This window comes from Megalops cyprinoides, chromosome 8, assembly GCF_013368585.1.
Source record: "Megalops cyprinoides isolate fMegCyp1 chromosome 8, fMegCyp1.pri, whole genome shotgun sequence".
Taxonomy (NCBI): domain Eukaryota; kingdom Metazoa; phylum Chordata; class Actinopteri; order Elopiformes; family Megalopidae; genus Megalops; species Megalops cyprinoides.
The window spans coordinates 39,741,060-39,768,278 of NC_050590.1; the positions used below are offsets into that span (position 1 = coordinate 39,741,060).

The 27,219-nt window shown below is 39.2% G+C and overlaps 2 protein-coding genes across 3 annotated transcripts in view; one reads left to right on the top strand and one right to left on the bottom strand.

Moving 5' to 3' along the window:
- The window catches only part of LOC118782115 (toll interacting protein), a 37,365-nt gene extending 35,515 nt beyond the window's left edge, over positions 1 to 1,850 (bottom strand). Inside the window, exon 1 of the mRNA XM_036535370.1 lies at positions 1,689 to 1,850. Within this exon, the coding sequence (XP_036391263.1) occupies positions 1,689 to 1,721 (33 nt within the window). The 5' untranslated portion in view covers positions 1,722 to 1,850. The remainder of the gene's footprint in view (positions 1 to 1,688) is intronic.
- Positions 1,851 to 6,007: 4,157 nt separating this feature from the next.
- On the top strand, positions 6,008 to 26,924 carry saal1 (serum amyloid A-like 1). 2 transcript variants are annotated; one of them, XM_036535760.1, is made up of 13 exons: positions 6,008 to 6,134; positions 9,060 to 9,265; positions 9,727 to 9,828; positions 10,274 to 10,357; positions 12,320 to 12,399; positions 20,044 to 20,103; positions 20,566 to 20,681; positions 20,792 to 20,948; positions 21,402 to 21,484; positions 23,565 to 23,750; positions 24,780 to 24,958; positions 25,420 to 25,512; positions 26,618 to 26,924. In XM_036535760.1, exons 1-13 carry the CDS (start codon positions 6,125 to 6,127, stop codon positions 26,702 to 26,704), a joined length of 1,443 nt encoding a protein of 480 aa, XP_036391653.1. In that variant the 5' UTR covers positions 6,008 to 6,124; the 3' UTR covers positions 26,705 to 26,924. The 2 variants fall into 2 exon arrangements, with proteins under 2 accessions (XP_036391653.1, XP_036391654.1); XM_036535761.1 differs by lacking the exon at positions 25,420 to 25,512.
- The last annotated feature ends 295 nt before the right edge of the window (positions 26,925 to 27,219 follow it).

Below are 27,219 nucleotides of genomic sequence, written 5' to 3' on the forward strand. Positions count from 1 at the left end.
TGAACTTAAGTCCATCCAGTCCTTATCAGATTTTGTGGGGGGAAAAAAGAGCAAAGAGACCATGCTAACTTGAATTAATCACAACATTCAAATTTCACTTTAATGCCTGTACATCTGTTCTCAATTTGGTAACTATATGAACTTATAACTAAAGGAACCCTTTGGTGTAGCTTTGGTTCTCAAAGAAAAGCTAAGCTGAGGCCCCTGAGTGGTTGTCACCACTGTAGCTATGATCAATCGAGCAGAAAACATTACTGCTTGCATGCTATGCATAATAGTAAATAATTAAACATAACAACGTTCAATGTATTATGAATAAAAATAATGTCAAATGAAGACATTTCCAACCCCAATAACAAAACATAGAAATAAACAGAAATATTATAATTAAACTCCACTAAAAATACCAAGTCTGACTCTTCTTTTATTCCAAGAGGTAACAGTGACTGAGTCCAGAAAATCGCGTGTATTTTTTCTTTTAAACGAACAGCAACAACGTGTGTGGGTCTTGTTAAACTGTTTTTCACCAGTCTTGCAAACACGACCCCGCCCATCTGTGTTGCCGTGAACAATTTTATGGTGTAAATAATGTGACAAGGGAGGCCCAGTCGCGCATTCCCCAGCGCAATTATATCGCAGACCACACACGGCCAAAAACACTGCAGAAGGGTCTACTCTAACCGATTCCTCCGGATTCTGACTATACGACGCGTACAATTACGTATTATATTTATGCTGTGCTAGTTATTCTACTTAAACTCCTAAAACACGTATTAGTTTGATACATTTTTTGCGTCAGCCTCTCTCCATGTATATATAAAATGTGATTAGCAAGCTACACAAAGTAACGTTGTAACGTTTACAGTTGTGGCATACGCTTTGTATTAAAACATTATCTAAATGATATTAAGACGCTGATTTTGTAGATCTTACAAAACCAGTCGTCCTTGCTACATACCTAAAACGGAATGCCTAATGTGACAACAAATTTAATCGGCGTTAGCTACATGCTCACAACATAGAGACAAATATAACAGCTCCCTACCTAGATAGCCATTTACGGTTACACGAACAAGGTTGTTTACTAAACCAATCTGGCTGTGCTAAGCTTTAACCTATTAGCTGCACAGCAACTCTAACGACACCAAAACTAACCGCAGATTTTGTTAGAGACTTGTAAATTTACAGCCAGATAGCAAGGTACCTACCGAATGTGTTCCAAAATGAACTACTGAAGTGACCAACATAATTTCGCTGACGTTAGACTGGTAAGACGTCTAAAGACGTTAAATCGATTACGTAAATTAGGGATTTATTAAATTAGAGATTGTTGCAATGTCTTCGTTGGTGGAATTTCAAAGTGGGTAGTCCTGGTCGATAAACTATGTCTGGTTAGTTAAGTCAGATTAGTTAGCTATTTAGTTCAACTACAGCTGACAAACTAACGGCAGCAGCCAGTAGATAGGCTTGAGCATGACAAGGATTAATTTACTAGCTAATTAACGAATACATTATACCATTGGCACCCCAAAACATTTCTAAGTGAACAAAATACTAGAGACAAACCAGTCCAGCCTTGAGCTAGAACGCTAACGTTAGTTAGCCAGTGACATGGCTAAGCAGACTAGCGAACAAACAATGATGACAGAATGCTGTAGATCGCAAACGAGCCACTTTCTTTAATTTACCTGACCCCGCTGCGTGCTAATCGTTGTGGCCATGTCTCGTTGGGCGCTTAAGGTCAGCTGAAATGGAAAACAATACAAAAGTTGGACGCTTGTGTCAGGAAAATCGAGCGAATCTGACTGTCACGCAGGCGCTTTCTTTCCTGGTCAGCTGATCGCACGACTTCCCTTTAGCCACTCCTCAGTAAAAAAAAAAAAAAAATCGTGCCGCACAAACAATAGAGTAACGAGGTGGCCACGTCACACTGGTGAACGTGAATTCCCCATTCATTTTAGTCGTAGACATTTTTTTAAATGCACTTTTAAAGTACTTCTAGTCATTTATGGCTTAACCACGGGCTAAAAACTACACTTCCCATGACACCACGGAGCTTTCTCATTCCCGCTCTCCGGCCTTGCTAGTGTGCCTAATCATCGAAGCTAACTTGCAAGCTCGTCTTTAGCAGTCATCGCTATCAGCAATAGCAAGCTCATCGTTAGCAGCAATGGAGTCGCTTAGCCATATTCTCCTCTTCTTTAAGGATGAGACCCGAAGTTTTCAGCGGGGCGAGAACCATTGTAAATAAAGGCATGTGGAGGAATTCAGTTGTTTTGAGGGCTATATCACCGGTATGGTCAGGGCGAGCACGAGGAATAAGACCTACAGGATGTCAGTGAGTGTAGGCCAGTGTAACGTTAGGTAGCATAGCTAGCTAGCAAAGTCAGGTTACCAAATCATCCCCCATCGAGCTTGCAAAGTGGACTGATTGTAACCCACGATTTTGAATGATGAAAAAGGCCTGAAGCCTTTGAGACATATCTACAGAGTCAGAAACACTTTGACGTTTAAGCAAAAAGATAATTCTTCATACATGTGTAGTTTTGGGCACACGACTTGAGTGAAAATGCACATTCAGTTAGCTACATTTGATAGACGTCTCTGTGACGGTGTGCTTACAGAGATAACCTTCACGATTTCCATAGTGTAAAACCAGTTTTGCTTATATTAAACATTCAAATTTTGTTGCAGATGTATGTGTTGTCGTCTACTAGTAAACCTAACTAGGTTCAGAGCCAACGGTTTTCTAAACTGAACATCCCAGGATGCCCGGATGAGATGGTGGTATCTGATTTGTCAGGACGTTCCCCCGCATTGCTCTATTGGATATGTCGGTCGAAAAGTGGACTACAAGTCTTAAATCTTAACATTGTCGGAAAATATCGAAACATTTGATGAGTCCAAATATATCCTCACACCGAACAGGTTAATTCAGGAAATTCCCAGCTCCTGAAATGAATCCGAACTTGAGAAAAGATGAATAGTGTGCGAAGCCCATTGTAATTTCCCATAGGGAATTTACTTCCAACACCAGCGAAGAACCAGTGATGACGTCCCCAATTAGGCACACCGAGGGGGGCAGGTAAAAACTTTATTGATTTTTCGACAGTCTGCCCGATGGCCAGTACACCACTGGTCGCCAGCCATCATTTTCACCAGCCAAAGTCTTTATGCCTCAAGTGTAACTGCAATTTATATTTTAACTAAAAAAACATACATACAAACATATTACCTTTTGCATATAACACTGATTTTGGGATAGAAAAGGGACACTGAGGGAGTCCAATCAGACTTAGTTTCTCTACATATCTTGCCCTTTCTTCGTACAGAAGGGTATTGAAATAGGCTGGCTTTGACATTTTTTTTTTTTTTTGTTAAAATTGTTTCAAGACACGGTGTCCCGCAATTTCCCATCCATTCCCGTTCAACTTCACGGAATCTTTTCCCCCACGGGGGGCGTGGTTTTCCTTCCGATGACGCGTTGCGCTCTGTCTCTATCTTGGTTTGCCGACTTGTTGTACTGGAACGCGATCAACTCGGGTGTGACGTTAATCCCAGCACCGACTTCCGAGGCAAATGGAACGCAGCATCTTAATATGCCGTTGCTTTGGTAGGAATGCCGCCCAAAGTAACGTTAGCTTGAACTTTTGAACATTTTGGCTCTGCTTTCCAAATACTAACCAACCCACAGGAGTCAAAATGGAGTCTGTTTCATAACTAAGAATGTTTGATATCTAATATTAAACAGCGCCCCCAACCCACACGGTCAAGTAATCATGTCCGGGATGCGTTTGTGGGAAGGAGGTTTCTGAAGTCAGAAGAAAGTGCATAAGGGACAATGGAAACATTTTCTGGGTGTTTCTGTAATGATAATTTAACGTAGTTGTTTGATAATTACAATTTACAATATTACGAGCAAAGCGGGCCACATGTTGGCCTGCATAACAACCAGTGAATTGCGCAAAAGAGAATGGAACTTAGGCTATATCATGTGATCGAAGTGGCAGAAATCAATATGGTGACAAGTGCGCTGGAATTTGCTAATCTCGAATTCATCGTAATGGAGAAACTCATATCGTTTTCTTCAATACCATCACGTTCATATTTTGTATTTCCATCGTGATTGTATTCATAGTAAGTAAAATATGGCTTTGTGAGTCTTTTGTCTGGACTCCATAACGAAGTCTGGACGATCTAAGTCTGGTAGTCTCAAACACACGGCTCCGATTGGATGAAATTGCTTAGCATGATGGATAGCTCACAAAGACAGAGAAAGGGACGGAGTAGAAGCAACTACGACAAGTCTACTACACGCTTGTGCACATTCACATGAACATGCTATTAATAATTTGCACACAGACTATAGCCAAGGCTATAGAAAATTCAGTGTGTGACTATAGGACCTATTGTAACTGAAGGTTTTCTATGTAGACCAGTGTTTCTCAACCCTCTCCTGGAGGGCCCCTTGCCCTGCATGTTTTAGATCTCTCCCTGCTCCAACACAGCTGATTCAAATGATCAACTTGTTATGAACTCCTGAAGCTGCTTAATAAAAAAACTGATCATTTGAATCAGCTGTGTTCCAGGCTCAAAAACAGCTTTTACCCCAGAGCCATTACTGAACTGAACTCCACAGAACACTGACCCCCGCCCCTACCACCGCAACCCACCCCCCATGTGCAATAACATCTGTAAATAATCTGTATATAACATGCAATAATGTTTTATAAGGTGCAATAATATTGGTACAGTGGTACATTTTGGCACAGTGCAATGGCATAGGTACAATACACAACAGTAGCTCTTGATATGCCTCTTCTTTTTTTATTATTTTTATATTTATTATCTGGTGTGTTTGTGTGTGTGTACATGTGTGGAATGTTAATGTACCATCTCAGGGGCTGCACAGCAAATTTCGTTGTACAACAATGTGCAATGACAATAAAGGCATTCTGATTCACTCCAACCCTATCTGGACTGACACCCTTGCCATTTTGACCTTGTAAATCTAAGATTCTTGGCTTGTACTTGTAGCTTTATCTCTTACCTTGTATTTATAGCATGTTTTTGCCTAGGTAGTATGGCAGTACTTTATTGTCCCAGTGATTGTATTCGATATATGTAATCTTAAATCAGATTAGTTCTGGCTCGGTACACCGACCTTGTGCTCAGCTTCAGCACTATCTGCATTGTGCACCTGTACACATCTTGCCCTTGTGCCTGTTTGCCCACTATATGCACTTTTGTACGTCGCTTTGGATAAAAGCGTCTGCTAAATGAATGATTATGTAAATGTGTTCATGAAGAGTCAAGGCATGTGTTACTGTCCTCTTTTCTCATCAGTGGAGAGTTTTTCCATGCCACTGTCACGTTAGTTTTGCTTGCATGGATGTCCTGCATGTTTTGTTTTGTTTTTTTTTTGCCTGTGTGGCAGTCATTTCACAATTAGAAAATACTGGCTTTATTGCTATGAAATTACATTACATTATTGTCTTCAACGGATGCTATTAATCCAAAGCAATTTACAATTTTATCTATTTGCACAGCTGGATAATTACTGAGACAATTGTGGGTTAACTACCTTGCTCAAGGGAACAACAGCAGTACCCCAGCAGGGAAACAAATCAGCGACATTTTGGTTACAGTCCTGCTGCTTACCAATATGCCAAACTTATGCCTGGTATTTGCCAAGTAAATAAATCAGTTAAAATTACATCACCTGTATCACAATTTAGAAATAAAACCAAGCATTTATTGCACACAGAGGTGTTCCTTTTTAATCCGTCATAGTTTCCAATCGAAGAGGGAAGGATAAATGTAATGAATGAATGAATGAAAAGATTCCGCCTGAATGTCTGCGGCCCCTGCATTTTACCTACGCGGACGAACGTACACTCAGTCATCCGCAGCACCTGTGAGACAGTCGTCCGAATGAACATATCCTATTCCTGCCTTAAAATGAGTGTTTACACATGCGCAATGCTGTAATGTGAGTTCATTCGAGCATCTGTCTGTGCTGTCGTATTTATCGGTGGGTAGCAAACGAAGTTGGCGGCTCTGTAAGAAGCGTGAACACTGAAAGGAGTTTTCCGTTCCACTAGGCTAGCGATCCAAGCGCTCGATGATTATGGGTAAGAACGAATACGTGAAGGTTTCGCTACGAAATTACCTATGACTGTCCCTAGTCAGATTCACTTTCATGCAGTTAAAGCAAGGGAAAACTAAAATATAGCTATCCATTTTGCTAACAACATATTGTTGAGTAGCTACATGTCTACGTTGCGTACCAGCAATGAGAATACATTGCATTACCAATGTCGACAGCTAATAAAACAGAGATGTCTTTGAATTGAAATAATTCGAAAATAAGAAGTTACATCTTCCGGAATATGGAAAACCCCGAAGCATTAAAATATCAGTTAGCTAGACTCACATTTTGAGAAGGGTGATAGTGAAACATGTCTGAGCCCTGTGTTGAAACAAATGAAAACAACAAAATCGGATATACCGAGGCATAATTCATCCAGGTGTCCTCACAATTTCATTTTTCCTACAGAATGTGTCACCAGCTTCAGCAGTTTAGGCTATACAGCAGAGGATGAGTGCGAATTACAGGAATGTTCATATAACGTTATCATGCGATGACTGCACTGTACAGGTGAAATTGGCCATAGTATTGGTTAGTTGGCCATATGATTTTCTTTCCTAGTGCAACATAATTACTCTCATTTGACAAATGCAGATGGAAATTAAGATATGCAGAGTGTGAATTAGTAAATGTTCTTTAACGTATGATTACAGTATTATCCATATGGGTAATTGCACTTAGCATTTAAGTGTGTAAAATGTTTGTCTCAGACTTATGCAATGTTGGTTAGACCCTTATAACTTAAAAAAAATCCTTCATTTTATTATTCATTAAACCTATGCAAGCAGGCATTGTATTAACCATGATTAAGCCAATTAGCCACCGTATAGCATTCAAGTCAGATACTAAGTACTAAAAATGTAATGATTATAAGTTGTAGTTTGGTATCAGGTGCTATGGGTATGCATTACAGTTAAGTATAACGTTAGCCACATCCGGGGTTTGGGTAGGTTACTTTTAAATTGTAATCAGTCATTACGTCATATTGCATTATATATTGTAACTCAGGGGAAGCTGTTATCCAGACTGACATATAAGATAAGCACATTTAACAATACAATTACATTGTTAACATCAAGTAGACACTCTTATCCATGGCAACATACAAGATGAGTACGCTACATGTAATATTACATTTACATTATTGACATCCAGCAGACACTCTTATCCAGAGTAACTCCAGAAGGCAAGCAGAAAATCCGTCAGCTACACGTGAACGAGTCATTGTCAAACACATAAGGCTGAGACCACTAATGAGGCCCAGCACACAAGTGCAACACAATATACCTGACAGGAGTGTACCATTCCAATATCAACACATACCCAGGGCCTCCCTGGATTATTGTTAGTGTAATGGTATGATAATGTGACAACTGGTAAAAATATTACTCGGTGGTTTCCCCAGAGAGACTCCCTTTGTACTACCTAGTCCTCTTATGACAAGGCTGCCATTTCAACACAGATATACCCGTAGAGTATCTTGCTCAGATACTGAGCTGAAGAGTGGCCAGTTGAAAGGGGGAAACAAAACCATTGACTAATTAGTAATGAAATGTGCTTAACCAAGGACAAAACAAACACCTGAATTATAGGCTAACAAATAATAAATGGTAACAAATATGCTATTAGCTGCAGTGCTAACCAACACACTAAACCAAATATCACTGCAGCCAACGATCATTTTCGTGCATTGCCAATAGCAACAATTGCTGGGTATCAATCACTGGACTGTGAACAGCGCCTAAAACCCAGGGTATACATTCTCTTTGGTGGTGGCATGTATTGAATTACTTGCAAAAAACAAACATTACATACATTCCTTTTTAACCAAACCCTGAATATATCACAGGTGGGTTATCTGCAGTTGCAGTCTGCTGATTATGAAAACCTAATCTAACTATCCAGCTAGCTTAGTACTAAGTATCAGTTATTATATTCCTTACAAGCATTGTTATTTAAAATATTTTACTACTCATGTAGTTTAAACCAAATTTCTGTCAAGGAGACTGAAACTTGACACTTGCATTTTTGTGTATTTGTGTATTTGCTTGCCTATGTTGACAACTTCTAATAAGTGCTGCTTAATTTGAAGTTTTTTTGTCTTCCATTATAATGATGGAAAATATGGGAAATATTCTGTGTCTCTCAGTCAGTCAGTACATACAAGTAATGGTACATAAGACAACTCAAATAACAGTACAAATATATCACATCTGAACACGTTTCAGTGTATCACACAGCAAAAGCCTGTGCTACAAAGGCTATAAGTGCTATACAAAAGGTAAGGTGGTAACAGTAAATATGTTATTAACTAGTTGTAGGCATTCTTTATACAGTCATTGAAAAATCTGTGTCTTCTATTATTGAAGCTACAAGTCTTCTGATTTGCTTACTTAGTGTGAGCATTTTTGAAGTTGTATGGTCTAAAATGACATTAATCTGATGGCTCTTAACATCCAGCTCTCCAGCTATGGTCAGTGGATCTTTGCAGGGATAAACTATGGTTACTAAAGTTGCTTAGAAACAGGCTGAAGAGATGGACTTCATCCATTAGACAGATCTGTGGTCACTGTTTAACTAGTACAGATCTGTCCATGGATTTCGGCTTTCTCACTCAGCACCAGTTAGTAGATTCACATACAATCTATAATCAGATGATCTTCCTAGATGCAATGCAGATAAAACTTATAACTGTGTGACCTTTAGTAGTTAGCTGTTCTCATTTGTATTCATATCTCATTCCAAGGGGAGTGCATTTAGTAGTTTTATCAGTAAGATTGTACTTGTGAGCTGAGCTAATTACCTAGCTATTGTATTGAACCCATAATATCAATATTACATTACTGGACATGCACAGATGTTAATTCTGGACTTCCAGCTAAGGTCACTCTCCCCTTGTGCCTCCCAGAGCGCGGTGGTGAGACTGAGGAAAGCCAAGAAGAACTGAATGCTAGGTCTCCTTCTCCCAAGGCTGACCTGGACTCAATGCTCCACCGTAACCCCTCGCCCCCATCTAACCAGGAGGAGGACAAATCCCATCTGGAGAGGGAATCCATTGGGGAAACGTTGTATAGCAAGCACTGGCTCTTCAGCACCTTGACCTGCCTAATCCAGGTAGCCATATCCAGCAAGCAGATGGGCTAAGATGGAGCCTGTTTATGTGGTATACCTGTGGGCATGGCAGTGTTGTGAAGGAGTCCTGTCCCACTGTTTACCACAAAGTGAATACGGGGAACACAGTGCTGTAGGTATCTTCAAATAAAGTGGTTCGTGGAAGGGAGTAATGCGTGAAAAATGGTCTGTTTTCTCATGAGCTCAACACATAGGTGTGATAATCCTGTGTTTCTAGTGAAGTGGATATGTATGCAATGGCTTAAACTGCACAAATATTTGACACTGCAAAAATCACAAAAAAATGTTGACAAATTAAATTTATGCAGACTGTGCATGAAATGTTTTATGCAAATCTGAAGCGTCACCAAAAAGAAGAACAGTCAGTGACACAAGCATGGCAACTCAGTGTATCAGTGACTCAAGCATTGAGACTCAGTGTCAGTGAGTATGTCTTCTCCCAGACTGTGGTCAAGCACGATGCTATGGACCCAGGTATCCAGGTGGAGCTGCCAGAGGAAGAGGAGGGTAGGCTGTGTAAAATGTGGGACATGGCAATGGATGAGGTCAGTATTTTTCATTCAACTCACATCTACAAATGCCAACTGTAGAAAAAAAGTAGAGGAGAAAGCACTTTCTTTAATATGACCATAAGGGCACTACCCATATACACTGTCATAGTAATTTCAAAGTGTAAGCATTTTACATTTTTTTTCTCCCTTGGGAAGATTTTCACTGAGGAAATGTGAACTTCAGTGGCTACAGAGTTTGAGTAGCTGGTTTGAATATTATGTGTTTTCATATGAGTCTGACCTGTTCTCTTCTGCCCTGTATGGCTTTCTGTCGAATACCTGGTCTGACACTGTTGCTTGTTTGTATTGAATGGATACACTTATGTTCTGTTGCGATGGAAGTTGCTCTGGATAAAAACATCTGCTAAATGCATGTAATGTAATGAATATCTATGTGTGCTTATTTTTGTCTGTGTTTCCTTGTCCTCTGTGTATCCAGGATGTGGCTGGCTTCTTACAAGAGTTCAAAGCCACAGATATCCTGCTAGGAGCCATTGCTAAGTCTCACTGTCCGCGGCTTACGGTGAGTCATCTTGCTCTGGACATACATAGACATGAGTAAGACTGAATGAGATTATGGTCTGACTTGTAGAAAACTAACTCTATACAGAATGCACAGTGTTAAATATGCCACCACTGCTGATTTAGTCATAGTTTCAATATGGGTGACTAAAATTCTTTTTATACTAAGTTACATTTCACTGTTCAGTGTTCATTGATTTTAGTCAATGAAAACCCTCTGTTAGTCATATTTTAATCAAGGAAATGTAATTTCAGCAAAATTTGAAATTAATCCAGCCAAATTCAAGTCAAGTATATGAAGTCTATACGGACTCCCTTTAATCTCTGTAAAACAAGACTCAGAGGTGATTAGAATTAGGTTTTGAAAAACATAATAGGGGATAATACAGTGGATTACAGAATGTAACTTCAAGATAAAACTACAAGTCTAGCTGAGCCAAATAGGTTGTTTTTATCATTAAATGTTTGTATGCTCTTAAATTAACCTGTAAAACATACAAACAAAGGAACTGATTATCAAAATTCATCAGGGCATTTAAAAATATCATTCATGATGACTAAAGGGAGACATAAATGCAAGGAGTATTATTACTGAAGGTAGTTTGTTAGCTAATCAGCATGAAGTCTTTATTAATGAATGGGAGCTTTCAGTAGCTTGCAAAATAACTATGTGGCTGTCTGTGATCTGTAATATAGATAATAAAGACCTGCAATTCATATCAGCTGTACCATGGTATAACAAATGTTAAACCTTATTCATGCCAAATTTGAAAAGAAACAGTAGACATTTTTTCCCAAATTGTTCCACTATGTTCTTGTGTTATATATCTAAATTGTATATCAGTTATTCAGTGTTTCACTTTTGTTTAGTGTGGACTGTTCCAGTTCACTTAGTGTTACATTTTTACCTAATACGAGTTACTTACTACTTACCTCTGTTTAAATTTTTTTTTCGTATTATGGACATATTATTCCCAGCAGATACATTAAAACATTATGTTTAGAGTGGGAAATAACCTTGCTGGTCTACTGGACACAGTGGCTGATGAATGATAATATAATAATTAAAATGATTATTATTGTTAACAGTAATATTAATATTAATATGACTTATCCTAGATTATATACTATATCATATATATATATATCATATATATAGACAGGTAGATATAGTGCGTATGTCTGTGTCTGTGTTTGTATAGTAAAATTGCACTTTTTTAAAAAATTGTCTTTTTTATAATTATTTAATTATTATTATTATTATTTAACATTTAACAGTTTTTCTCCCCAGTTGTATAGTCCATGTTCCCCAGCTGTGACTCCTGCTGTCAGTTGGGGGCTTACACTAGCATTCTCTCCTCTGAGAGTTGTGATGTCTAACACAGCTACCAGGACCAACAACCAGGAATCACTATTTAGCTATCAGGCAAGCCCCAGGGTGCCTTTTCCTTCCTTATGTCCCTAGTGGAAGGACCCAGTTCCGCTACTGTGGGATCCCAGTCATCATTGGCTGACGTTGGGCCTGGGCCATAGCACTCAACTTTGTACTTTTGACAACAAACACTTTTACTGGCAAAGACTTTCAAGACCAGTCACATTCTTGTACATATTTCTTTCAATATTGTAGTTAAGAGTATTTTAAATCATTTATTTTTAAAACTCAGTCAGAGCAAAGGGGCAGTTTACAACTACCATTAGCTAGCTAGCTAATATAATTTAATGTTGGTGTTTCATGTCAAGTTAGCATTGAAAGATTGACCTGTAAATAAAAAAGAAAATAACCGCATTTGCACCGTCACTTGCAAGTGACAAGTGTCAATCTCCCACCATGGTTATTTTGTTTCTGCACAGTGAAGATGGGGGGGGGGGGGTAGTTATGGTGTTGATTGTACTTGTATTAATGACTCATATGTTCTGTTATATGCTTAGTGTTTTTTGAGTATAGGATCTTTTCTGTCTCCAGGAGATTTGTGTGGGGATCTTGGGAAACATGGCCTGCTTCCCTGAAATCTGTCTCTCCCTCAGTGATAACAAGGATCTTGGGTATGTGGCAGTTTCAGAAAGTTGTTTTGTAGTAATTAGCCTGTTGTATTGTTAGGGTTCAGTGTTTTAGGTTTTTATTTTTCCTTGAAAAAATTTATTGGTGTGTAGTTGGAATAAACAACAGGTAAAAGGGTGAGGGATGAAATGACTTTTGTTCACTACTCAGTAGACCATTGCCTGTGTTCTATTACTGTACTCTCAAATATGTGTAGTATGGGGTGTAGTAAGTTTATGTACTGCATAAATGACTATAGTATCGTTCTCTGTGAAGTTCTTGATGGACTGTAGTTAAGTAAAAAAAATATGTTTGTATTTTGACATTTATAACTGACATTTATGACTGAGAGGTAGTTACCACACATGTCATGTCACATAGTTTAATAGCTGGCTCTATTGTTGATATAAAAATGTAGAGACTCTAGCTACACTTCGTGAACAGATGGCAGATAAATATTTATGCTTGGACACGTGTCTGGCTAGATAGCTACTAAGCTATTTGTAGTAGCATACAATTAATGTGGTTTAGATATCAGCTTTACCTGTAATTTTATCTTGCTGATTTGCTGTTTAAGCCAATAATATACATTGCCTTGAAAAAGTATTCAGCCCCCAACCCTTTTTTTGCACAAATGATTTCCGCAACCTGAGGTTTTGATTTTTCTTTTTATTCTATTATAAAAATCTGAAGGCCAACTGTCATTTTGACAGATTAGAACACTGAGGGCAATGTACCGTAACTTTAAGTAATTCACACCCCTGTCCAATTGGTGGAGATTGTGCATATTAATTAGCTAATGTCTAGTCTTGTCTTTGATCTCACGTGCATGACCTCGTTGTCTAGCTGGCTTTAGCCATTGCATTGGTAAGCTATATCATTACATACCGTTGCAAAATGTCACGGGAGCTGAGTGTTTCTTTAAAAAGCCCAATAATTGTGATGACGTTGATAAATGAGGTGAAAAAAGAGGGATTGTTGCGGTGGAGGATGAAGGACAAGCAAATAATACTGATAACGTTTATCATCCAGCGGCAGCTTATGTTACGGGGCAAGCAAGTGGCAGAAGGTCAAGAGGGAGTACTGGGTTTAGTGGAAGTTCACGTGGCTGAGGAGGGAACATTAGGGTTGGGCATCGTTTGGGTTTTTTCCGATGCTGGTGCTAAAGCGATACATTTAAAACGGTACCGGTACCCAGGGCCAGCCTGACGCATAAGCAAACTAAGCAGCTACTTAGGGCCCCCGTGGCCACCAGGGGGTCCCCAAGAGTGCTTGAAATGTCCCACAAGAGAGCTTGAAGTGTTTTTTTGTGATATATTTAGGTTTGTCAAAATAATACGTTAATTTTGATTAATTAATTATAGAAAAAATAATGCGTCAAAAAAACTAAGCAGGTTAATCGCGCTCTATGATGCCCCTTTGACCCTATACGTCACTGTGCATATCACATGAGAAGGAGTGCTGTTATACTGAATATTTTCAGCGCTTGGCTTGCAGCCTCGTACCTACGACCAAGTCACAGCCATGCTGATATTCAGTATAACAGCACGACCTTGAGTGTGATATTGCTTTTTCTGCAACAGTTCTACAAATAAGGGTGTTTATCAAGTAACGATAATTTGAGACAAATTATGTTTTTTGTCATTTATTTGGCTCTGCCGACAAAACTAGTTCCTTCAGTATTATATTTAAGCAAGCAGCACATAAAGTTTCTTGACTGCAGGTTAGTTAGCTAGCTTCCTGCTTTTTATCATACATGAAAAGGCTAGCTAGCTACTGTCTTTCATACCCAACAGCAGGCTCGCTAGCTGCTTTTTATCAAACACATAAAGGCTAGCTATACAGTAGGCAAGCAAGCCATTTTTAATCAAAGCCCATTACATGCTTGCGAGCTACTTTTTAGCATACATGGCCAGGCTAGATATATGGTAGGCTTGTTATCTAGCTATTGTTTATCATACCCAACTGCAGGCTAGCTAGGTTTTTTTATATCATACACAGAAACTTATCCACATTATATACTAGGGATGTGCATCTTCATCATTGAGGCAGATGCGATACACATCTCGATGCAATGCCAGTGATCCAATACATTAAAGATACATATGAAACAACTACTAATGCGATACGATATGATTCACCCCTATTGTGATGCAGTGGAATTAAACGCGATATGGTGTGATGCAAAAGAATATGATGCTATGCAATTCAATATAGTTTGATTTTTATTGCTTGGGTTCTCCTTAAGCAGACGGAAAATCATAAATTGACTAAAAAAGTGCCATTTTTACTAAACATATTTGTTTGATGCTGCCTGTGTACTTTATAGCAGCACGGCATATTTTGCAAATTGCATGCGTCTTGTCAAATTGTCAGTCTCTCTTGAAAAATCTGAAGTGTCGCCAAACATTTGATTTGTAGTGCTTCGGTGGAACGTGCAGCTCTTCCTCCTCCTCGATAATCTGTGACTCGGCTGGACATACCTCCAACTGGAGCAAGACTTGGCCAAGAGACTTTACAAAAATTCGGCACATACAGCAGTGGAGATGAGAGAATGCTCTTGAGAAACAGTTTAGAGAGGAGGAATCAATCTAAATATAAAATTATTGGTCACATTTCTATATAATAAAGGCATAGGACCTCTACTAATAATTATATACAAATAAATCAGATTTTACCGAAGCAAAGATGTTAGAAACAATGAATCCCGAGTTCATCCCAAATTGTATCTGGTGCACACTTTTTTAATCGCAGCAATCGCATCATGAACTTTTTTGCCAGTGCACCGATGCGAATCGGTGAATCTTACCATCCCTATTATATGCTGTATATATCCATCATATATTACTGTTGGTCTATGTTGCCTAACTAATTTTAGTTTAGTTTTTTTTGGCATCTAAAATATGACACATTGACAATCATTTCAATGTCAAGGATAAAATGACAAACTTATGGACTTATTTCCATCATTGTTCTTGCTGAAACATTTCTGATTTTTTTTATTTCCTCAATTGATTAGGTCATATTTTTGATTGTTATGGCCATTATTGCACATGAACAGAGAAAAACATGTTCTGAATGTATGGAAAATAAAACAGATGTTGAACTGAAATGAAGTTTATACTGTCTATTATCATTGATGCAGTCATCTACCTAAGTCCATTTGAATTGAAATATTTATAAATGCTTCTAACGGCAAATATTGATATATGCAATAAATTTAGATTAATTAATCACAAAGCATGTAATTAATTCGATTTTTTTAAATCGCTTGACAGCCATAATTATATTATGTCAAGGGTAATCACACAAAAACGCAATATTATGTTAACAATAGTCAATAGTATTGGCGGCGCTGAGGTGGTGGGGGGCCCCCAAATCAAATTCTGCTTAGGGCCCTGTTGCCCCTTTTCCACCAATGCATTTCGAGGGCCAGTTCGGAGCTGGTGCCTAATCTTCAACTAGTTCTTCGCATTTCGACAGCCAAAGAACCAGCTCTCGGCCAGGAAAACTGGTTCGAGAGCGGCACCAACTCTTTGCTGGTCTAGAACAAAGAACCGCTGGGGGCGGGATTATCATGACCAACTAAAACTTTGTGACTGCCATTTTTAAAAAACCAGAGCTAGTGTAGCGCCTAGTCTGCCTAAAAAGAAGAAGAAAAAACCAAAGTTTTATTTTTCAAACGTTTCGCCTTGTTGCCAGCCAGCTGTGTATTTCTTAGCTGTGTAGCAAGTTACAAATTTCTCACATCGATGTTACGAACGTAACATTGATGGCTAGCTAGCTAGCTGTTGGTCAACTAACAGTAGCCAAGCAAGCATAGCTACTAATTTCTCACATCAATGTTACGTTTGACGTTTGTTATCATTGATGTGAGAAATTAGTAGCTATGCTTGCTTGGGTAATGTTAGCTGACCAACAGCTAGCTAGCCAGCTACCGTAACCTTGGTAACAATAGCTAACATTAGCATGCTACTTTCTGACATTGCCATTGACTCACCTACCAATGTCACTTAACATTTGATTTCACAAAAGGCTAAAATTTTATAAAGTGTAGTGAACAAGTTTGTTTTTTAAAGCACTGTTCTCTTGTTTTTATTGTTGTTTGTTCCCGCTAGCTTGCAGTGGCGGCTGCAAGCTAGCGAAACGCTATGCTCGCTAAACACTATGCTCGCGAAGCACCGCAGATTGTCTAAAATTTGTGTGCTGTTGCGAAAGCTGCAGCATGAGATTGTTTAACAAGGATTGCAATTTGAATAATTAAGTGGCAACTAATCCCAAAGCTTTCCCTTAAATGTCTCACATTACAGCTTTCTTGTGTTACAAAATTCAAATTACAAAACGGAGCTAAATTTAGTTAAATTGATTTAAATTACTGAGAATAAACTTTTAGGTTATGTTGAGTGCAATGAACAATAACATTTAGAACACAGGCCTCACAAAAACTGTGCTGTGTCATGAGCATTTATCGTAATTTAAAATCGATAAATGCCATCCTTGTTAATTAATCTCACATTGTAGCTTTCGTAAGCACACAAACTACAGACAATCTTCGCAGTTTCACGAGCATATTCATTTACTCTGTTTACGCAATTGGTGTTGATTATTCTGTGAATTATTTGTTTTATTGTTAAGGACGATAAAGGGGAACAGGTTGAAAGTAATGATAGATTTAAAGGTAGTGTTCAGGCTTGCCCTGTTTCCAGCTCACCAGCCACCACTGCTAGCTTGGCGCTAGCGGGAAAACAGAGACGTATACAGACGACATAATACAGTGACATAACAACGTGGCTCTATGGTGGCTCTCTGCCCGTGGAAAAGCAAACCGATTCTTAGAAGGTTTGCAAGTTGAAACAACTCCGAACTGGAACTAGCACAAGCCCAGAACTAGCACATAGTTCGCGTTGGTGGAAAAGGGGTAATTAAGGCTTGGGCCAGCCCTGCCGGTGCCTAAACGGTGCCTGTACGGTCACACCTGTGTGATCAGCTGTTTAGTGCCTATGCTAAAACTGGTGCGACTAGAACACGACATTGGAAAAATTCTAATTTTAGCTTTGAGGAAACTGCAATTTAACATAAAAAATATAGCAAATGTGGCGGTGAAAACTATGAGCAGCTTAATAACACTAATGAAAACATAACTAACTATGTAACGTAACACACGCGCTACATGGCATTAAATAAGTTGCATGTGAAAGGGCTAAGAAAAGGCACAAAACGATGGTCGATGACATTAAAGAACAGCTTTTTTATTGCTAAGGCAAATTTGAACTTGAAATTGAACAATATATTAACTGGTAACAGTTTAAAGTATACTTAAAGATATAGATACAAATAAATACAAAACACTTAACACATTTACATTACAAATTTACATAATAAATAAAACCTAACCCAACTACAATAATTTAACACTAAATAGTTACAGTACAGTAACATCCATTTTGGAGCACCAGAGGGCAAATATTTTAATCGACAGCGCTCAGGCATTTAAGTGGCACCGAAATCTGCGTTGCAATTCAGTTCAATATATACCGGTTGTATGGTTTCGGTACCTAACCCGTGTGGTGTGGACATGAAAAGTGACCACACGGTCGGTGTCTCTGTTCATCTTTTCTGTCCATGCCCTTATAAATGCATAATGTATAAGCTTGTTCTGTATATTAATTATTAAAAAATTAAAATGAAAATGAATGAATGAAAATTAAATGCTATTAAATATGTCTTATTATCATTAAAAAATGAAAATTGATGGGTAATAATAGATTATGACGGAAGTTTTACGACCCTGTCCGTCAAAATGACGGACAACGAGAAAGTCTAACACAACCTCTGCAGACCGCTATCTAGCTGGCTTTAAAAGTGATCTTACATACTTTTCCGCTGATCTGGGACAATTGTGTGAGCTCAACCATGGCACTGTTCTCTGTCCAGCATGATTCTTTTCATTTGCAACAGTATTTGTGTAACCCTCCCACTAAGCTGACTTTTACATACATGTATTATTGTGCCCCACTACCATGAACACGTGAATAATACACAACAAGGGAGGAGCTTAAGTGGAATGCACCAGGCAGGATATAGGTCTAGGGTTACTGTCTCACACAGGGTGTCTAAGAGGCCTGAGATAGCCTATGGGAATGGCTATAGTTAGATGCTGGATAACTGACCTCCCTTGCATTAACTACTAATAACAGTGTGAGCCCCCACTTTGAGTTAATCTTCAAAGATTGAATTGTAAACAATGTATCCCACGAATTACAAATAATTGGACTGCAACACCACTAAAATAGCGGACTCTCTAAATGATAGCTGAATGCTCATTACCATCAAAACTCTTATGCATCAATTACTTTAGCTGCAGATGATATTTATTTATCCAAGAAGTGCAATTACGGTTTGAGAAATGAACAGACATGTACCCAGATAAGTGCACAGCAAAATACAGACAGCGTCAAATAAAATAAATAATAAAAAAAACACTCGTGTTGTATACACACACACACACACACACACAGTCTGGGGTACCCTTTAGTTGGCGCGCATGGTGGAGCTCATAATGCCGGACAAAGACGTGGTTTTCTTACTCACGGAACCATTCGTCTGCAGACCAAGGAAAACTTCACGGACATCCACGATCTGAAGAACAAAGCGGCCTACTCCGTGAGATGGTATCCAATGCGTTGTCCTCACACAATCACCTCAGGCTCTGATGAACAGTCCTTTTTCCCTCACCGTCTCCTCGCAGCAATCGCGAAAAAAAGGACTCGTCGCTGCCCTCCGTTGACTCACTCGCAACGGTCTGAAACGGCTAAATGTCCCGTGCAGCTAACGGCTAATCCACAAAATGGCGATCAAGCACAGGAATTCTTACTCTTCGCCACTACTGAGTACACCTCAAAATCCACAGCAAAGTGTAACCCACAAATAAAAATAATGACACACACAAACAGTTCGTAAGTTGTATTTCCCCCAGAATCTTCTGCTTAACCCCAATAAAACTTTTCTTTTTTTCCACACAACTCGAACTCTCTCTACCCTCGTTAACCAGGCACAATCCCAACGTACATAGCAACAGTAATCCGATTGGCTAGTACTTAACCAATCATATTTTTTCCCCACATCGTACTGACATCGTAATGAACACATATGAAACGGAACCACTTGTAAACATGGCAACTAGCCCATTGCAAATACACCTTTACCTTGTTCTCTATTTGTAAATAATTTTATTCAAAAATAAAAGCAATGAATTTCCCAGGGGTACTACATTTGTTATCCCACTGCTGTCATTTTAGCTGTTTCTCAACCTCCTGTTATTTGAGTCAGAAAATAATTTTCCATTTTTTCATTATGCTACATGTACAGCAATTTGTGACGTTCTATTGAAAAATTGAACTAATAATTTTGATTGTTTGATTTACATAATGGTCCTGTTATGATCTTTGGGGTGTATGGGCCTATAAAATGTATTCAGTGTAGCTTAGTTAAATAACTTGCAAGGAAAGCACCCTGATTTCTCTTATTTCATAGCACTTGCATTGGTGATTGATATTGATACTGGATACATTTTTCCTTGAGTCAGCAATATACAGTCTGAATAAAGAGTACAGTATAAGATTGATATTTATGTGGTTTTTTCCCCACAGGGAGGTGCTTCTGCTTCTTCTGGGAGATTCAGACCCCCCAACACTACTGGAGACAAGCAGGTGAGATTTGTACTGCACAACTTATTATTTTCTCATTTCTCTACACTTTGCTTTTCAGAATATGCAAACTGTGTTGGTAAACCTCTCCCATATTTCTTTCTTATCAGCTTGTAAAACAAACCCTTCATTTCAGAGGCGGACATCTGTAGGTCTTTTTCCCACTTTCATTCCCATTTTTTGGAATCAGAATTTGGACATTGTTGTTGCTCAATGCAACATTCAGTGGACATTCAGGAGTACAAGGTGTAAAGAATACTATGGCATCACAATGCAGTCATTTGGCAACACAGCTGGTATTTACCCTGGGATATAGAGCTCAGCTTCCAAAGAGAGTGCCTTAATCCCTGACTCGGGAGCCCGAAGATGTGCAGGTGTACAATTCATATTACATCAACCCCCCACTGTAAATCTACCAAATGAAAAAAATCTTAAAGTTTATTCTCTGTGTGTGCATGTGTCTAGGCTGCTTCTCACCTGCCTTGCCCAGCCCAGTGTTGCCCCCCAGTGGCTGGAAAGGTTTCGGCAGCAGGAGCCAGTTTGCTCCAGACTCTGCTTCATTATGTGCAGTTCCACCAATGGTACAGTCAAGTTTACATACCAAAATTTGTGTTTAAATTTTTCTTTCACATTCTTTTGTGGTCTTCGTCTGCCTGTTCTCACAGTGGTTGGTCTGTGTCTTTGGATACAGTGGATTTGCTGGTTAAGGTTGGAGAGTTGGTAGACAAGCTGTTTGACCTGGATGAGAAGCTGATGAAGAGCTGGATCACTGCTCGGCCAAGCGAAGCCGATACTGGCAGTCATCTGCTGCTTGCTCCCTCCCTGCTAGAGGCTGCCAAACAGCTCAGGTGGACAAATAGCCCAGAGTTGTGAATGTTTGAATTTCTTTGTGAATCTTTCAGTCTAAAATGTTGTATTTGTGAATGTGTACCAAGGTGTGTCTCTTACATTTAAGTCCCTGAATGTGTTCTTGTGTGCCTTGTAATGCAGTGTTTAGAAGATCTGTTTTTATGTTACTCTGGGTATTAGCCAGCAGGCTGAAAAGCACAAGCATTGCTGTTACATTGTTGCAATGCCTCAGCTGCATGCTCATACTGTGTATTAGAACTGGGACACTTGTGTGTAATGTCTTTTAACCCACTGTGTGTAATGACTGTATGCTAGCTGTGTGTATAATATGTGTGCTAATGGTGTATGCAATGTTTGTATGCTAGCAGTGTGTATAATATCTGTAATAATAGTGATGTGCATAATATCTCTGTGTTAATGCAGTGTATAATGTTTGTGTGCCTTGTGAACAGAGCTGAGAGCCCAGAAGGTCTAGAGGTTTACCTGCATGCCGTGCAACTTCTCACCACCGTGGAGGAAGGAATCCAGGCTCTGGGTGAGGATCTTCATGAGGCTCTGGATGAATCTCTACATAGCACTAGGGCTGGGCAGTATAGCCATTGCGGTTTATCGTATAGCTATTTTTAGCACAATAACAGCTATCCCAGGTATGTGGCATTAGGTTTCTTCCCACATTGTTTTCGCTTTAGTCATACCTGATGCGGGAGCGCACCTCCAGTTTTCTGAGGCCATGTGAAATGCTTGTGGGGGAAAACACGCTACTCGTATCCAGTGATGGCAGGTGAGCTGGAAACAGGGGAAGCCCGAACACTTCCTTTAAATCTATCATTACTTTCAACCTGTTCCCCTTTATCCTCCTTGAGTACAATAAAACAAATAATTCACAGAATAATCTACACCAGTCGCGTAATTAGAATAAATGATTATGCCCGTGAAGCACTGCAGATTGTCTGAAATTTGTGTGCTTGCGAAATCTACATGAAATTGTTTGATTAACAAGGATGGCATTTATGGATTTAAATTACATTAAATGCTCATGACACATCGCAGCTTTTGTGAGGTCTGTGTTCTAAATGTTATTGTTCATTGCACTTAACCTAACCTAAAAGTTTATTCTCAGTAATTTAAATCAATTTAATTAAATTTAGCTCTGTTTTGTAATTTGAATTTTGTAACACAAGAAAGCTGTAATGTGAAACATTTAAGAGAAAGCTTTGGGATTAGTTGCCACTTAATTATTCAAATTGCCATCCTTGTTCAATCTCAATCTGTTCAATCTCATCCTATAGCTTTCACATTAGCACACAAATTTCAGACAATCTGCTGTGTTTCGCAAGCATAATCATTTATTGTAATTGGTGTCGATTATTCTGTGAATTATTTGTTTTATTGTTAATCAAGGAGGATAAAGGGGAACAGGTTGAAAGTAATGATAGATTTAAAGGTAGAGTTCAGGCTTCCCGTTTCTAGCTCACCCACCGCCACTGCTCGTATCTATTCAATATTCAATGTTGATATCACAGCAACAGCACTATACTGCTTCCATGTGGTTGATAGAAACACATGGCTAAGATAAAGACTGAAAACATATGCTATGTGTTTTTCAAAGCTAATAGGTAAATTAACCAACCAATAGATACAAGTGATATTTTTCTGCCCCGGAAGCATTTCACTGAACTTTGAAGGTGTGCTCCTGCATCAGGCATGACTAAAGCGAAAACAATACGGGAAGAAACCAAACGCCGCATACTGGGGATAGCTATTATTGCGCTAAAAATAGCTGTACCATATATTGCAGCAGCTACACCACCCAGCCCTACATAGGGCTGTACATGGGGCTATGCATGAGGTTTTGCATGAATGTCTGCGTGAGGCACTGGCTGAGGCTTATTCTGCTCTTGTGAGTGCACAAGACAGGATTGTGCTGTGGACACAGAAAACACTTCCATTTCCAAATTAGTTGTATATAGGATGCCAGGTGAACCATCTTTACAATGCCATAGTTTGTCTGTACAAGGCTTTTTCAGGTGTAATTTCTAATTAAATTTTCTAATTTCAGTGTGTAAATCTGGTAAGGACTGCCACTGGTCCCCACTGGTTGGACCGTGTCAGTTTATCCTTCCTTGTGTACCATTGTTTCATTTAAGATATTTTGACAGAATTGTCTGTTGTTCTTTTTCATTCACTAGCACTGATTCTTGTATGTTACACTAGGTAGTGACCTCTTGGGGCAGGTTCTTCACCCTGTTCTCCCCAGGGTCTGCTTTGAATCTTCCATGTGGAGATATATCAACATAGTTGTGTAATAGGCATACACAAAGATATTACTTGATATGAGATTACTTGCACAAACTGCAGTATTTAAGTGTAATGAGCTGCTGGGCACACACAAAGGTAGAGTCACATTTATAGCTTGTTATATATTTGCCAGACAAGCAAAGGATCTGACACAAGATAAAAAGTCAATATAGTACATTAGCATCCCTTATGATTGGATTACTTGTGAATTCATTGCAGTAATGTGGTTCAGTATTACATTGGTATTTTACTTGTTGCTGATATGGATGTTTACACAGCCTGCAGTATATTAATTTGCAAAAATGTTTGTGTCCTAGTGGAGCATGATGGGGTTAGGGAGCAGGCCTGGACCCTGCTGTGTGAGGTGATTTGTGAGGACCTGTGCCAGCTGGATGACCCCCCCATTATTCTGCAGGAGCAGAAGGGCCTGCTGGCCTCCACTCTGGCTGTGCTGTCCAGCCTCTCTGTCTGCCAGGATCAGCAGTACTGCCAGCTGGAATGCAGTAGGACCTGGGGCACATTTGGGGTGGGGTTGGGGGGTGGGGGGTACTGGATAGGGAAAGGATGGGGAGGTAGAGGGAGAAACTCACCCTTCACTAAAATAAAAGCAAATTAAGCGAAACAATTTCACACTGATGACTACAAACCAGTTTTAATGGTTGTAACTATTTCTTCCTTTGCCCAATGTTACTCCTGGTTAAACAGAAGTTATTGGCAAATATTACAATTGTTTGTTCATTTTTATTGTTCTAGAGGGCTCTGAGTGGACACAGCCAGTTTATATTTGTATGTTTACCTTTTAGGTAGGTTTATGCAAGTAGTGTTTCCCCCACATGTTGTATGAATACAAGGGATTAAATTCCTCTATGACCATCTTTGAATAAATTTTGCCTGTAAATTCACAATTACATGTATTACATTTCATTTGACTCCTATCCGTTGTGACTTACAAAGATAAGGTACACTACTGGTCAAAAGTTTTAGAACACCCTCAATTTCTGTAAAGGAAAGACCTACACTTAAGGGTTATAATGTTCTGTCTGTCTTCCTTTGTTAATTGTCTTTCTCTTCCCATGATGATAAGCAATATACTACTTCCTGCAGTGAAATACTGTCCAAATAATGCTTCAGAGGGTGTAGTAACCCAGTCTGTTCTAACGCTGCTTTTATACAGACGGAGGGTTTGTAAGTAATCAACAAAAGTTGGGGCACCTGTAGGAATTGTTTGCATCAACTTTCAAGGTTTAATTTACTTCCATTGCTGCAGAAAAGCTGTAAGTTGTTAACTCGTTACTTGTTCCCTGAAAAAGGATTTTTATAACTGAAGTTTACATTATTTTTCAGTTTTTGGTAACCTACATTTTTTTTAACCTCTGGCAGTTTACCGCTTCCTTTTGTTCCATTTCAGGTCATTCACTGGACTTGAGCTGTTTAAATTTCCATAAATTGGAAAAATGGAGGTGTTCTAAAAATTTTGACCGGTAGCGTATATAAGTGTATATAAGATGATCACATGAATATATGTGTTTCAGACTTGCCTCTGCTTGGGAGCCTGCTGCGAGTGCTACAGTACCTGAGTGAGTGTCAGCAAAGGGTGAAAGAGGGCGAGGACAGCTCAGGCAAGGGACCAAGAGAGGATGACGTACAGTTGCTGGCCGTGAGGGAGACAGCTACAGAGTTCCTGGCCCACATGCTCACCAACCTTAACAAGGCAAGGCAGGCTAACTAGGACCTTCTCTCTGAAGGAATACTGAAGAAATGTAACATAGCTCAGTCAAACCATATCATATTATTTGTTATAAGGCATATTAACAACAAATAATCAACAAGTGGGTATATCATCTGTACTGTACTGTGGTGTGTGTGAGAGAGACTATTGTGTGTGTGTGTGTGTGTGTGTGTGAGAGAGAGAGAGAGAGAGAGAGAGAGACAGAGAGAAAGAGCATACCTGGCTTTACTATGGTATGTGTGTCACTATATCAGCTGTACTGTGTGTTTGTACGTGTGCATGTTTGTGTGTTACTATACCAGTTGTAGCCTACTCTGTGTTTGTGTGTGTGTGTGTGTGTGAGAGAGAGAGAGAGAGAGAGAAAGAGTATACCAACTGTACTGTGGAGTGTGTATGAGCATACCAGCTGTTCTGTGATGTGTGTTTGTGTGCGTTTTCATCAGGATGTGTTATCAGAGCTGTTGAAGAGGGGCTACTTGACCAAGGACACCTGTATGTCTGCAGTGAAGTGTTTACTGCCACAGCACAGCACTGCGGTTAGCACCTACATCCCCTCTACCTCTTTGTACTTACCTGTTTCTTCTTCATGCACATATGCTTTCATATATTCAATCTTACTTTAAAGTGGGGAATATGACATACGGCAGAGGGTATTTGGAATATTGCAGAAGGAATAAGGAGTACTGTAGAGGGGACATGGAATACTGCAGAGAGAACACTTTAAATGGAATACTGTAGAGGGAATATGGAGTACTATAGAGGGAATACATTAAATGGAATACTGTAGAGGGAATATGGAATACTGTAGGGGATTATGGAATGCTGCAGAGAGAACATGGAGTACTGGAGTGGCAATATGTAATGCTGCAGAGGTAATAGTTTAGGTGGAATAATGTAGGGAAAATGTTTTAAATCCATTACCCTGGGGGAATGCTTTAAATGGAGTACTATAGGGGGAATACTTTAATTGGAATACTGTAGGGAGAATACCTCAAATAGAATACTGTTTGGGTAATACATTAAATGGAATACTCTAGTGGGAATAGAGAATACAGAAAAGGGAACACTGTATTGCTCTGTATTGACTGACATTGCAGTTGAACAGTGCAAGGTAAGTTCAGCTTTTTGTTTTTTTGTTCTTTTATACTGCACAACTTACAGCTCAGCATCTTCTTTCCATCATTTTAGTTTAGATACCTATAGGTGTCAAGTTGCACATTTGCATTTCTTCTGTTAATCTACTAAAGTACAGTTTGTGATGGCTGTGAAGAAGCTCCGTGTTGTGTGTGTTTTATATTCATATATTAATTCTTACATTGAGGGGTATTTGGAAGGTCATATATATACATATGTATAGCATTGCAATAATAGGCCAATATGAGTCGAACAGTGAAGTGGTTCTGCGTTCTGCTTTTTTTGTTCATTTTTTATTATTTTATTATGTGCATTCTGACAGTTTGCCCTAAAATTAGTACTTGTTACTAGAAGGCAGTTTTGAGGTTTCACATTTATGCTGCAGTCATGAATGAAGGAAGGCTACAGTTATACCGATATAAATGTGAATTCAGTGGAAGCTTGAGACATTAGACTAGAGACAGTGGCAAGGCCTGCTATGATCCCATGCCTGTGTGTCTCCCCCAGGTACAGTATATGGTATCCCTGCTTTCTGAAGCTGAGCCCAACATGGCAGACATAGTGAGAGTGAAGTTTTCCACTCTGAAGTCCTGAAACATGTCACTTCCTCCCGCACTCAGGACCACCTCTCCTGTGTAACCTAGCATATTTACAAGTCGATGCCAATGTTCCCCACGCATTAACACCATCAAAGCTGCATGTTTACCAATGGGTTTACAGCCCTCCATTTTACAGGACTCGAGAGAGAGAAGCCCTTGCTGGTTTCTTCACCATTTTCAGGCTGCTAGCTTAAAGAATATGGATCAGAATTTTGCCAACAAATCATGTGCTCCTGTTTGGAACATTTATCTTTGTATTTTTGTTGCATAATAAAAATGTGACTTTTTTGTCAGTGTTGAGAGAAGTGTTCTTCCTGTTTTGTAGGTGGCGTGGAGGGAACACTATCTTTATTATGTCTGCCAAAATCCTGTTTATCACTTTTTTCATAGTCAGCAGATTTTGTCTTTCTTGCAGAGGCCAAAGTGGCTCAGTCTGTTAAGGCTCTAATTCCCGTTATAGACTGAACTCTATCGGCCAGATGCAATGTCCATGAGCCTGCAGTAGCAGAA